This window comes from Serinus canaria, chromosome 14 (assembly GCF_022539315.1).
Source record: "Serinus canaria isolate serCan28SL12 chromosome 14, serCan2020, whole genome shotgun sequence".
NCBI classification, from domain to species: domain Eukaryota; kingdom Metazoa; phylum Chordata; class Aves; order Passeriformes; family Fringillidae; genus Serinus; species Serinus canaria.
In genome coordinates this window covers 9,542,795-9,555,518 of record NC_066328.1, presented here as the reverse complement: position 1 = coordinate 9,555,518, position 12,724 = coordinate 9,542,795, and the positions used below count along the sequence as shown (strand labels likewise).

General features: G+C 38.1%; 1 protein-coding gene across 2 annotated transcripts in view; it reads right to left on the bottom strand.

Moving 5' to 3' along the window:
• LMTK2 (lemur tyrosine kinase 2) overlaps positions 1 to 12,724 on the bottom strand; it is a 42,046-nt gene that overhangs the window by 4,770 nt on the left and 24,552 nt on the right. For both annotated transcript variants that reach the window (XR_007778880.1, XM_030229842.2), the window contains exons 7-13: positions 11,575 to 11,708; positions 8,377 to 8,461; positions 7,606 to 7,727; positions 5,942 to 6,091; positions 2,782 to 5,692; positions 1,154 to 1,289; positions 489 to 737 (exon numbers count right to left, since the gene is read on the bottom strand). Coding sequence is in view for 1 of the 2 variants with exons in the window: in XM_030229842.2 (XP_030085702.1) it covers positions 489 to 737; positions 1,154 to 1,289; positions 2,782 to 5,692; positions 5,942 to 6,091; positions 7,606 to 7,727; positions 8,377 to 8,461; positions 11,575 to 11,708 (3,787 nt within the window). In the remaining variant the exon portion in view is untranslated. The remainder of the gene's footprint in view (positions 1 to 488; positions 738 to 1,153; positions 1,290 to 2,781; positions 5,693 to 5,941; positions 6,092 to 7,605; positions 7,728 to 8,376; positions 8,462 to 11,574; positions 11,709 to 12,724) is intronic.

The following is a 12,724-nucleotide window of genomic DNA, read 5'->3' as shown; positions in this document are numbered from 1 at the left end:
CTAAAAAGCAATATGAAAAGAAAACTAAACTGTAAAATAAGCTTACACAATAATAACAAACATTATGTTCCTGGCATTCTCATCCTGTGCAATGAAAACACAATTGTGACTTCAGACAGTGCAATAACCAGAATTAATAACTGCCATAGTGTGGCAGGTGCAACAGCAGTGCTGCAGGATTGCAGAGCATTCATTTATCCAAATACAGCACTCGGGTTTTTAACACAAAAACCGAGAGCTTGTCCTGTAAATGTTCCACAGGCTGTTCTACCACTATGTTGTACCAACTTGGATGCAAATAATCTCAATCTCCATAGAAAACTGTGTCTTAACTGAAACACAAGACCAGACCAACTTTCATGGTGTTAAAAATGTACTTCTACATTTGGTATTTAAACATAACAAGACTTGCTGTATCTGTTCCTTTATCTTTACATAATGATTTTAATTTGTATCTTTAAAGTAATTATTATGACTAAATCACTTACCTCCTTGCTCTATATCTGAATCTGTAAGATGTGTAAGAGAAAAGCTTGCCATGTTTGCAGGAGAGATGGAGAATCTGGAGTAAGGGGATGAATGTGACCAGTTCTGATCAAGAGTCCGAGATGGTGGAGGTGGAGAGAAGTACTTTGATGGCTGAAGGGGTGGTTTGGAACCAATGAGACTGTTAGCTGCCTTGGATATAAAGGATGGCTCTGGAGAAGAGAAGTCATCATCCCACTCAAAACCCCCACCTTGGGGAAGGGAAGGAAAAAAAAAGTAAGAAAGAAGAAAAAAGCAGCATTACAGTAATGTCATGTAAGGTCACCCAGAGTTGTACAAGGAGACTGGAAAATTGCATTAACCCCAAACAAAACCTGTATCCCTGGGCAGGGTTCTAGCCCAGGAAGTCCCAAAGATTTGTCACTCAGTTTGGCTGCCTCTCAGGCAACCCTGGACACATCAATATATAAACAACCAGTATCACATCCCAGCTTTGCTCCTCAGGAACAAGGGAATCTGAGCCCAGCTGCAGCGTGTGCTTAGGATGCAAAATTGAAACCAGCATGGCCAAGTGAATTTACAGATCACATATAGTTTAATGACCTCTCATAAAAGGCTCTGCATCAAACAGCCTCAGCCCCTGCTGTGTATAAATATATTCATGTACCTTCTTCATCTGTTGAGCTTTCTGAATTTGCAAATCTGTTTAAGTAACCAGGGCTGGAAGATGGAACAGGAGAGCTGCCAGCACCTTCCCCGTTCACGTCTATCCCACGGCTTCCCAGCTCCTTCGTTGGTGTTTCCTAAGGCAAACAAAGTCACTCTGAACTCTTTTTACACACAATGTCTCCATGCCTTCAGATGCCAGCACCCACAAATACACTCCCCCATCCTGCCATCAAGTCAAATGTGGAATTAAAAGGTCTGTAAACTGTTACAACGAGACAACAAGACTTGGAGTTACAGATTAGCACATGCAAGTACTTCTAAAGAAAGCTGCATGAAATCTATGCTAAAATGCACACAGGAAACGACTATTTAAATATTATTTACTATATAAAATGGGTTCATATTAGTAGGAACAAATACCTTCCAACTTAAAACAGTTCCCATATCAGTTTAACATGGGTAGGGTATTTTTTCCTCTTTAATAAAACCATATCCCAACACTTTATTTTTTTTAATCCCCTAGTCATGTTCAGGATAAAGAGCCAGACTTTGTACAGCCGGTATTGGAAGCAGCCAACATTTTATCAGCTATTGTAATAAAAAGTAAAGAGTTCAGCAACTAAGAGTAGTTTAAACACAGCTGATTTTTTTCCTTCCCCTCTGACAAAAGGATTACTATTCTACAGGCTGCCTAAACACAAATCACCTATGTTTTCTATTCCAAAACACAGTTAGCTATAATATTTAGGTGCGTCATCATAAGCAACATTTTCAAAGCTTGACAATGTGACTGTTCTTTTAAACTCACTGGACTAGTTTAGTTGCCATAATGCTAAAATACAATCCCCTCTGTATCCAGTTACAGAAGTTAAAAATTTATAAATCTGATAGGGAAACAGAAGTAACCTTGAATTTTATAAGCAGATCACTGTGTCACTGCACATGAATCCCATAGGATTAATAAAAATTAGCATAATAACATAAGATTCAGAGTTAGGCTTCAGTTTGAGTTTTGGGGTTGTTTTTGTTCAATTACTGGCTTTTTTGCTTTCTTCCTTTCTTTTATAAAGCAACTTAAAGACTTCAAACTCATTAAACAGATAAGCTGTTTCTATAAAGTTGCAGCAATATTCTGTCAAAATAAAATAATTGAATCTTGTCCACAGCAATGCTGTCTCATATACTCAAATTAAACACATCTTATAAACATCAGAAAAACATAACTAAACTCGTGTTTCATTCAGCACATGCAGTCAAGGGTCCAACAGCAAAGGAGACTCATGATTTGGAAACCAAAGCAAAATCCTCCTTCACTTCAGATTAGTGCAGCTATTCTACCAGCAGCACTAAACTGTACCTAGCCAAGCCACAAAGTTCTTTTTTCTTTATATATAAATATTATTCTTTTGCATACATAAATTCTTACATAGCCTTAATATATAAAGAAAAAAATAACCCACATCTTGAACAAGTTGTAACCCTGCCAAAACAAGAAAGGTGTTTTTGTAACAAGGTTTTCCCAAATATTAAGCAGTTTATTCAATTGCTCCTTGTTTAAACCCAAAAAAAAAAAAAAAAAAAGGCAAGCCAACAAAAATTTTACTTAGTAATTAAAAAGAAGGATACCTGATCAAACAAATAGACTGTCACATCATCAAAGAACGTTACAGCCTTTTTTTCATCTTTCCAAAGTTCAGGCTGCCTTTCATTAAGAGGTTTTGGAAGTTTCAACAAGCTTCTCAAATGTTTTCCATCATCTTTTTCAGTAACTATCTCAGGTACTTGATGAACAGTTTCATCTTCACTGTCAGAACTCAGACTATGCATATGAAAAGTCCTCATGTCATCCTCAGAATCACTGTTTTCATCTTCCTCATCTGCATCATCGCCGTCTTCTAAATCGAGCATTCCAGACACACTGAGTTTGCCGAGGTATTTGCCTTCAATATCTGGCTCTTTCAGCTTTTGTCCTTCCATGTGATAGAAGGACTTCTCACTGTTACTCAGATCTAAAGCCATGTTGTGCACAGGCTTTAAGTCTCTGTGTGAAAGGAGCTCTGAAGTGTTAGTGCCAACACAAGAGACACTTTTATGGGGAGTCTCAGATAGTTTTATTTCATCCCTCAGGTTACCTTCCATCACTATTTCCAGGGAAGTCAGAGCTGCCTCAGCCCACTCATCAGGACACCCCTGCATCCTTTCATCCATCTCTTGGATCTCTAAATTGTGGTTTAGTTCCAGTTTCGAGTTTTGATTATCATCATCCTGGTAATTCCTCACATCACACGTTTGCTGTCTCTCTTCAAAACCACAAACCTCCTCAGCGTGATTCTCTCGTCTGTTGGAGGAAACAACACACACAGTCTCTCTGGACAGATTTACAGACTCTTCTGGTTTTTTATCTGGCTCAGAATCATTATCAGAGAAATAGGCTGAGTCTCTATAAGAGTTTTGATTTCCACTCAAAAAAACCACTGGGGTTATTTCAAAATTACTGTTCACTGCATCCAAACAAGCTGCTGCTTCTGACACAATGATGACTGGATTAGAAGGCAAAGCACTGACACTGTTCTCATTCACACACAGAGCAGTTTCCACATTGGAAGTGTCCTCAACAGGGACATGGGAAGTCCATTCTGGAGATTCCAGGTTTTCTGTTTCATAACCACTGTCAGCAGGTTTATCTGGTGGCAAAAGTTTCTGAGGACTTTGAGCCTGTAAAGATTCTAAAACCTCATTTACATCTAAAGAATCCAATGAATCAGGTGTCTCTAAGGCTTGTTCTACAGTTTGTATAGGAGATGGGCTGTCTTCCAAAAGGCTATCCTGACTGGTACAATCTGAAGCAGCAACAGAAATTGAGGTCACCTCTTCTGGAACATCCTTACAGTTCTCAAAATGATTTGATGTTTCTTGTATTTCCTCCAATAAGCATTCATTTTTTTTAGATATGGGAGAACTATCTTGCCCATTTCTTTTCCTATCTTCCTGATCACTACATTTTTCTTTGTTAAAAGTTGTTTCATCAGACTTGAAAAGCATTCCCTGTTTCATCTGAGCATCACACTTATCTGTTTCAATAGCAGCACTGTAATATGGACTGTTTCCAACATTATTATTTTTGGCATTATAAGACAGCTCTTCTTGACAGAGAACATCAGTGTTACAGGACATGACTTCATTCACTTCTGCATTTAGAAATTTCCCCTCATCCTTCAAAATAGGAAGATTTGCACAGCTATCAGATGAATTATGTGCTGTGTGTGGACTAGAGGATGCCTGCATTTCTCCAGGAGTCTGAGACTGGGAACTGGGATCTTTACTCATAGTCACTGGGTTAAAATTTTCATCTTTCACTGTTTTAAGACTTTCGTGTATTAAAGAAAAGACCTGTGCATTTTCAGCCAGCACGGGCTCAGGCTCTACAGAGTTTCTTTTTGAGGTTTCTAATATACTTTTTAGAACATCATCTGAGTACTGCCCAAAATCACTGCTGGTTTTTTTAGGCAATAACCCTGTTAATAAGTTTTTCTCTTGAAGAAATAAGAAGTTATCAGAAAGTTCTTTTAAAGTTACCTGCTCTGACTGGTTAGAGATATTTTCACATAAGGAAACAGTTTCATTTTCAGAAGCATGATTAGAATGCTCCTTCTCAGAACAACCTACTACCTTTCCAGCATCTGTGTTTGAGTTCAAAACAGCTGGTTTAAAGTCTTTAGGAGAATCATTTGTTTCAGCAAACCCAAGTGTTTTTCTATTTGTCAACTCTTCTGCTCTATCAATGTCATTAAATATACTCTGGAAAGGACTTTCTGGACTATTGGCAGCAGTCAAAAATTCCTCTTTAGGATCTGTATTGTAGTGGAAGAAGTCCCCATCAGTACTAGATTCTTCAACATCAAGATCCCTGAGAACCATGAAATGAGAACTTTTTTCTTGTACAGCTTCTTGATGATCAACTTCTGTGGTTAATACAACTGATTGGTTATCAAAATTCATGCTGCAGCCGCTTCCTTTTTCCTCTAACTGGATATAGTAGTCATTTCCAACAGAAAGTTTGTGTGCATCAAACACAGGTAACACCCCAGGGACAGCAAGTGATGCCTCTTGACCACTTCCATCCTGTGCTCCTGGTCCTTGCTCTGAAAGTGACCTCTCAAAAACCTCCACTGGATAGAAAATACTTGTGTAGTTCATGGCTTCATCAGGATTCACATGACCACATTCATCAAAGTGATCATGTTTAGCTGCCTCCCAGATGTATTCAAAGCTCAGACCATGGCTTGTTTCAGTTACAGTCAGAACCTCCTCCAGCTCGTGGCCAAGTCTATCTCCTGTGAAGTGATCCAAGATTGGGAATGCAGAATTACTTGCTTCTCTATTTGAGGTGTTTGGTTTCAGAGCATTCCATTGCTGTTCAAAATCAATCTCTGAGTCCCTTTGGCTTTGCATGCGGAGGTAAGTTAAAAGTCTGTGCACTTCTTCTGCCGTCGGTCTCTTTTCTGGAGGCAGCCAACAGAACTGCAGAACTTCATACCTACACAAAGAAAAACATTTTCAATAGGTTTCACAGCGAAAAGGAATTTATAGAATTCAGATACCTAACATGCCTCAGAGTACCAGTATCACTGGCAGAACTCCCATCTCCAGCAAGTCCCTTTACCCCCTTTACTGGGGTTTGTTTGCTGAGTTTCCATGTAGCAATTTCAATGTGTTTAAGAGAACTGTGTCATTTCAGAAACTTCTTCAACAGCTTTAAGAATAAATAGAAACACTTAAAGTTTACCATCTATCAGAGTATGGCTGCTCCAGACGTGGCTTGAAGGGTTTAACCTGCTTCTCCTTGATGACATGGGTTAGGACCTCCCTGTCAGAGAAGTCTGAGTAAGGGCGAGCACCATTCTCAAACAGCTCCCACAATGTCACACCCAGGGACCTGCAAAAGAGCAGCAGAGGACTGGGCACTCTCAGAACTATTTTAGAGTGGCTTTTCTCAGAAAGGATATGCAAAGCATAACTGGAAAGAAGAAATAAATATTACTCCCCACTGTCTCTAGAATAACTTCAGAACTTAATTCATTTTGACAGAATGCTAAAAGCCTGAAGAATAAAGTTGCTTGAAGGCAATAACAATGAAGATAACAAAACATAGAAGGTCTCAAATTATTCAGTCATGGAAAACTCCCACATATAATGAAATACTATCTTTTTAACATTTTAAAAATAAAAAATACTGTTATATTTTTTTACTATGGTGTATAGAAATGAGATTAAAAAACCTTACAGTTAGTCCAATAGAAGAGAAAAAGCTTTCATGAGAAATTGCAGTTTTAGGTCAAACTGCTAGAAAACTCATCTTTCTTTCAGAGTTCATAGAATTCTTTATTGTCAAGCTGCAGTGGTCAAAAGCTGCCTCTGCTCAGTGCTGCACCTGTACTCTATCCAACACTAATCACATTTTCACTGAGTACAGTCAATGCTAATCTTTGGGGAATCTTTCTGGGCTCAAAATGCTAAGTAAGTGACTCTGCACATAGAATAACTTAGATGGGGTGTCTGGAATCATCTAGTTCAAACCTGTTCAAAGCAGCTCTGCATAAGAGGCACTCAAATACAAGTTGGAAACCTTAAGGCCCTGGCTGCTTGCAGTCCAGATGAACAGTATGAGCTGAGGAAGCCCCCTTGGAGGATGGAAGCAAATTAGCTTTTACGTAACTTCTATATACCCCATTTACTTTCTGCAACCCTACTTTTAAAACACCAAACAAACCCCAATTTACTATTTAATATTCCTCAAATATAAAGCAGGAATTACATAACTACAATGTTTTCAGAAATGTTAGCCTAATTCACAATTTCCATTATCCAAATTTCTTGGGGCTTGAGAACTGAAGTGGAACTTGGCTACTTCAAAAATGCCCATCCTCAAGAGTTCACCAGCCATTGTCTATCAGCTCTTTGGCAGCAGAAACCATCTGTTAATTGCTGCTCTCAAAAGCTGCAGCAAGAACACAGCATTTTAATTAAAATGCCACTGTTCTACCAATTTAACTTCATCAGGCTCTAGTGGGATCATATTTTTATGTCACTCAGAGGTACTTATTCTTGGAAAAATCATTTACCATTTCTTTATAAAAATCTGAAGGTGTTTTAGTAATATGTTTATTAATTAATAATAACAATTAACCATAAATTAATGTTTGTTAATTAATATAAAATGTTTATTATTATAAACACCTATTATTCTGCTAAACATTTTTGCTTGCTCCAACTTTCTCTCAACAGGTTTCTAAGCATCCTTCCAAAGCAGGATGTAGTTTCAGGTTTTCAGTGATTAGCCTACTGTACATCTGATGCATCAGATGTACAGTATTTATTTACTCCTTCATGTAACATTTGAAAGTATGTCCACAGATCTGTCATTGAAATTTCTTAAAGCCTTCTACATACCATATGTTACTGTATTTATTTTGCTCTGCTGATAACAGTCTGTCTTGAAAACTCGTTACTAACTCAGGTGCAGTCCATCGCAGAGGAACAAGTTTCTTCTCATCTGTCTCAATATAATCTTCCTAAATTATTGATCAAAATGAAGAAAAAAAACCATAAAAAGGCTGAACATACATTGGATCAACTTCCAAACAGTGTCAGTCCTTTCCTTAATATGTTTTTCTGTGATGCCTATATAAAAAATTATAATTAAAAAAAAAATCCTGTTTTCCCCATGCAGCAGAGAATAATGCTATGGAGGAAAGTCATTCACTGGTCACTGCATAGCAGAAAATTGAATGCCAATTTCTTGTTTAAGGTTTGGTACTTACAAAATGTTTTAGAAAATGTCCTTAATTTTTCCCTTCATTGATATACTTTAATATCTTGAATATTTTCATTAAGAAACATTAACTTTAACATTAACTTTTCTTTCAAATGTTTCCTTAAAATACATTAAAATTAGTTTGTTTGTATTGTAGGAGCACTGCAAATAGGACCAAGAAAGGGTAGATTTAGCAGAAGAATCCAGAAGCAAAAACTCTGCTTATCTCTAGGAAGGTACCTATTCTGGTACATGAACTCGCTACAGTTATTTGCCAGTAATACTTTGAAAGTTCATAATTCAAATAAAGGACAGTCTAGTATCAGTTCACAACTTTCAAGCATGCTTGCTGTAACCTTGACCCCTGAATCCTTTAAAAAAAGTGGTCCATGACAAGATTAACTCACCTTATACCTACTGAATCCTATACCATAATCTCCTACTTTGACATTTAAATCGGATGTAAGGAAGCAATTCCGTAAGGCCAAGTCACTGCAAATGCAAACAAACAAACAGTGAGACAAACCAGGAGGTCTTCACTGCAAATTCAAATAGTTAACAGAAGTTTCAATTCTTAGAACAGTCAGGTCACAGTTTGAAGTATCAAATGAAAAACCAAGAAAACTATTTTTTAGAAACTTAAAATCTAAAAGTCAAGGACTTATGCAGAGTTACAGGTTACAGCAAGTAACAGGAGCAGATCAGCAGCACAAAATGGTGCTAAGGACTCAGCATCCACTCCAGATACACTTCAGCAATCCCCTGTGCATGAGCTATAGCCTGATCCCACAGACCTAAATCCTGCTGAAGGCTGAGGCAAGCTGGGTGCAAGCAAGGTGTGCTCCTGGAGCTCCTGCAGCTCCCTTCCTGATCCTCTTCTGAGGAAATTAAACCAGTCCCTGCACTCTGAAAAACCAACTCATGTGCAGTGCAAACCCAAGCACAGAAACTGAGGAAAGTAATTTCTAAAGTACAACTGTGACCTAAACCAAACTTTAAGATAGTTTTTTTGTTGCTTACATTTTTATTAAGTTTTAGAACCTACACATGCCAACAATCGATTCCATATCTCACTGGAATACTATGGCCACTACAGTTCTATACAAACACTCATCACTTCCAGAAAAAACAAACACTGATAGGGTTTCTCCTTAGAGAGGATGTATTGGACAAGATTTCTTTTATGGCCAAAAGGCTGTGATTTCCCTTGGGCACTCCCACTGCTTCAAATGAGAATCAGTTTAGAGCCACAGAGCAAAGCAGACTCTGCATTCTGGAATCCAAAGAACACTAAACAAGTGACAAGGCAATCACATTTAAAGCTTTCATACAAAAACCCTGGACTATTATGCTGTCCTGTATAAAAAAGGTCAAGCTGCAGTCACTTCTCTAGAGCAGTTGTACACTCTTAAGCATTCAAACTCCACACAGCATTTCCATGCATTTATTTCATTCTGTTCCCAATTCTCTCCTGGAGATTATGTGGGCTGTTCACATGCTACAGTGATGTCACCCCTCTTCACACCTATCACTGCATGGCTTTATTTTAACTGTCATAAGCAAAATCTATCAGCAATTCAGATTAAATAATAATTACAATATCATACTGAGCAACCAGTAATATCTAACATCTACAGTTAGGTTCCTTAAGTAACAAACCCATACATTACATGTGAGCCAGAACTACAGACAGTCTTTGAAAAAGACCAACAGAAAAAATAATATATTTCACAGAAGTCCTCCAATAACCAAATCACAAAGCTCTCGAATAGATACAGAATTTGCTTCCAGTTTCTACCATAAACCAGACCACAAAAACCATGAACCAGCACTGCTGCTGTAATAATACAAAGAGGCAGTTTTAAGAAACCCATCATGCAAACTCAGAAATTTATGCAAGTTTAATGAAGCTGGAACTGTGGCTGAGACAGCAAAGAGCTCAGCAGACTAATTGCTCAAATATTTCACTTTTCAGTTTCAGAGAGGGGACCAGGCAATTAAGTGCCCTGGAAGAACTCTACCTTTCTTCTGTTGGCTTAAAAAACGTCTCTGAAGTTCAACTGGTCTGAAAGCTACAGCTTGTCTGCTACAAAGACAGATGATGATGTTTTCCTTTCCAGAGTCATTGAACTACACAGGTCAGAAACACATCTATAACCTTCAAGTATGTCCCAGAGCTTGCCAAATTGTTTTATACTATTTAAATAAATATCCTGGAAGAGAAAAATTGTTGGCTGCTTGAATTTACCACTAACAACAAAATCACTGATGCTGGAGCTTTACCACTTACTCTGACAGCATCAGGATAGTGTTGCTAGAAGTAAACATTACAGTGAAAATCTTGCAGATCCACAGATTAATTATTTACCAAGTATATCTGTATTTCACTAAAAATATACTGTTGAATACCTACAGAGCCATGCTGCTGCAAGACAAGAAACTGATCCCTCTGTTAGACAGGTACAACTGGTATTACCTTCAAGTCATTTGAAATTGTTAAATAGGTTAAAAGAAGAGTTCTGTTCATCAGCCACCAGCTGAGTCCAGGCTTTGGGATTTTTTCAGGGTTTTGCTGCTGTTTTAAACCTGTACCTTTTAAGACTTAGGTTTGAGAGTTCATTTCTCCCTGAACACAAGATCTCTGCCTTCCCTAGGCAGCAAGATGTGCATTAATAAGCTCCAACACAAGCTCCTGACTTGCTGAAAGGGTGATGCAAGTGCTGGCTCTACAGCAGAGAAGAGACTGACAACCTAAACTGTCTTGTGGCACCCAAGGTTTCACCATGAAAGCCACATTTGGAGAACAAGTACTCTTTGATATTTTAGTCATCTTAGAGGTTAAGAACTTCCAGTTCCTTAATACTTTTACATTTAAAGAAAAAAAAAAATAATTTTTGGGCAACTTGTTTCATGAATGAATTTTCCCAGCCTTTTGCAGCTACTGCCATTCTTTCAGTATTCAGTACATTAACTTTAATTACAAATAATTATATTAATTAAAAATTAATCTAGCATTTCCCCTGATGGGAACAAGATTCTTCTCCTAGCATGATTACTTTGAAATCTGACTACCTCCTTTAGTGAAGATTTAAAGGTTCCATGAACAACATCAGTGAGAGAATTCCCCTTTCAGTCAGATTTTCCTTCTAAACTCAGCTTTCTCCTTACTGCATTAGAAACGGGGTTTTTTTGCAGACTTTTAGTAGTACAGGTAACATTACCAAAGAAGTTCTAAATTTCTGCAATCTAATAAAAATTCACAGCCCAGAAGATTACCTGTAACTGAATATTAACATCCCTCCTTTCACAATAAATGACATTAATTTGACTTGGTCAAGAATTAATCAACCAACTACATGTGGACTAGCTTGGCACCAGGTGGTGTTCCATGGGCTGCAAACCCAAAGAGCAGCTGATCAGCTTTCAGGCAGGTGGAGCTCAGCACCACAGCTCAATTAGCACCTTCATTAGCATCACACCTTCATGCCTCAGGCTATTTCACATGTTTGTGCAAACACAGTCTTCAACACCCCTGGATTTTAATGAAAACACCCAGCTGAGTTTCAGAGTGCATTTGGACTGACTGGCACTTCCCTGGAGCCTACCTGTGCACAAAGTTGTGTTTGTGCATTACAGCAAGGCCAGCAGCAATCTCACAGGCCATTCTCTGCAGCAGCATTATCTGAGACTCTCCCCTAATGTGCTCCTGCTCATTGCAGATATAAGTTTTCAGGTCACCCTGTAAAAGAAGTTGAAGATATTTATTAGCCTTATATGTTGGTTGAATAAAAAAAATTATTTTTAATAAAAATCCAACTAACCACATTATTTATTTACCACATTTGTGCTCAAAAAAATAAAGTTCCTCAAGTTTCCAGTCTCTATAAAGGATCTCACAAAAGTCATCTAAGGCATTTGGTATTGTCCTTAAGGGTTTTTAATCTAATCATTTGGTAATTAACATCCTAAATCAGACTGCCACATAAAACCTGTCATGCATTAATAACTTCCATTAAAAATAAACAGAGTTTGATGAGCCTCTGCTTTTAAATGAGTTTTCAAGTGCTCCAAATCAGCAAAGCTGTCTGTCTGGAAATTTGTGAGGGGCTGGAAGGGAGGCACTAGAGAAGAGAGTTTCAGACATGGCCAGCTCACCAGCTTTCTATATAAAAAGCATGGAAATACAGCCCATTCCAGTCAGAGAATTCTGATGATGGCAGCAGTTTTCCTGAACCCAGGCAATGCTGAGCAATAGATATGGTAATTAATGAGCCCACAGAAGCACTCCATAAATTACTAATAAAAGAAGCTTTGAAATAGAGAAAAATAATTGAATACTGTCCAAACATTCAGGAAATTGAAGACTTATGTAGTAAGAGAATCCAAGCAAGGGAAAAAACAAGTTTCTCATGCCACTATTGTTCATCTTCTCACAGTCTGATTTTCAATCCACCAGTCCTGTATTTTGGTTATTTAAAATATAGACTTTCTGAAAGGTTAGCAAATTATTTTAAAGACATTTCTGTATTGAGACTGCACAACGTATATCACAACTTGTTTCACCAGCATAACATCCTGGGCTTTGTCTGTGTCCATTGTCCTCCCAAATCCTGGGCCAGGAAGCTCTTGCCAGAGCAGAGTTCCAAACAATCAGGAAAGGAACAGTGTTTGTAACACACAGGTTCCAAACAGCAGAGCCCAAGGAACAAGCCCTGAACTCCCAGCTGAGCTGACTGTAGGTGGCAGCAAGAGCCT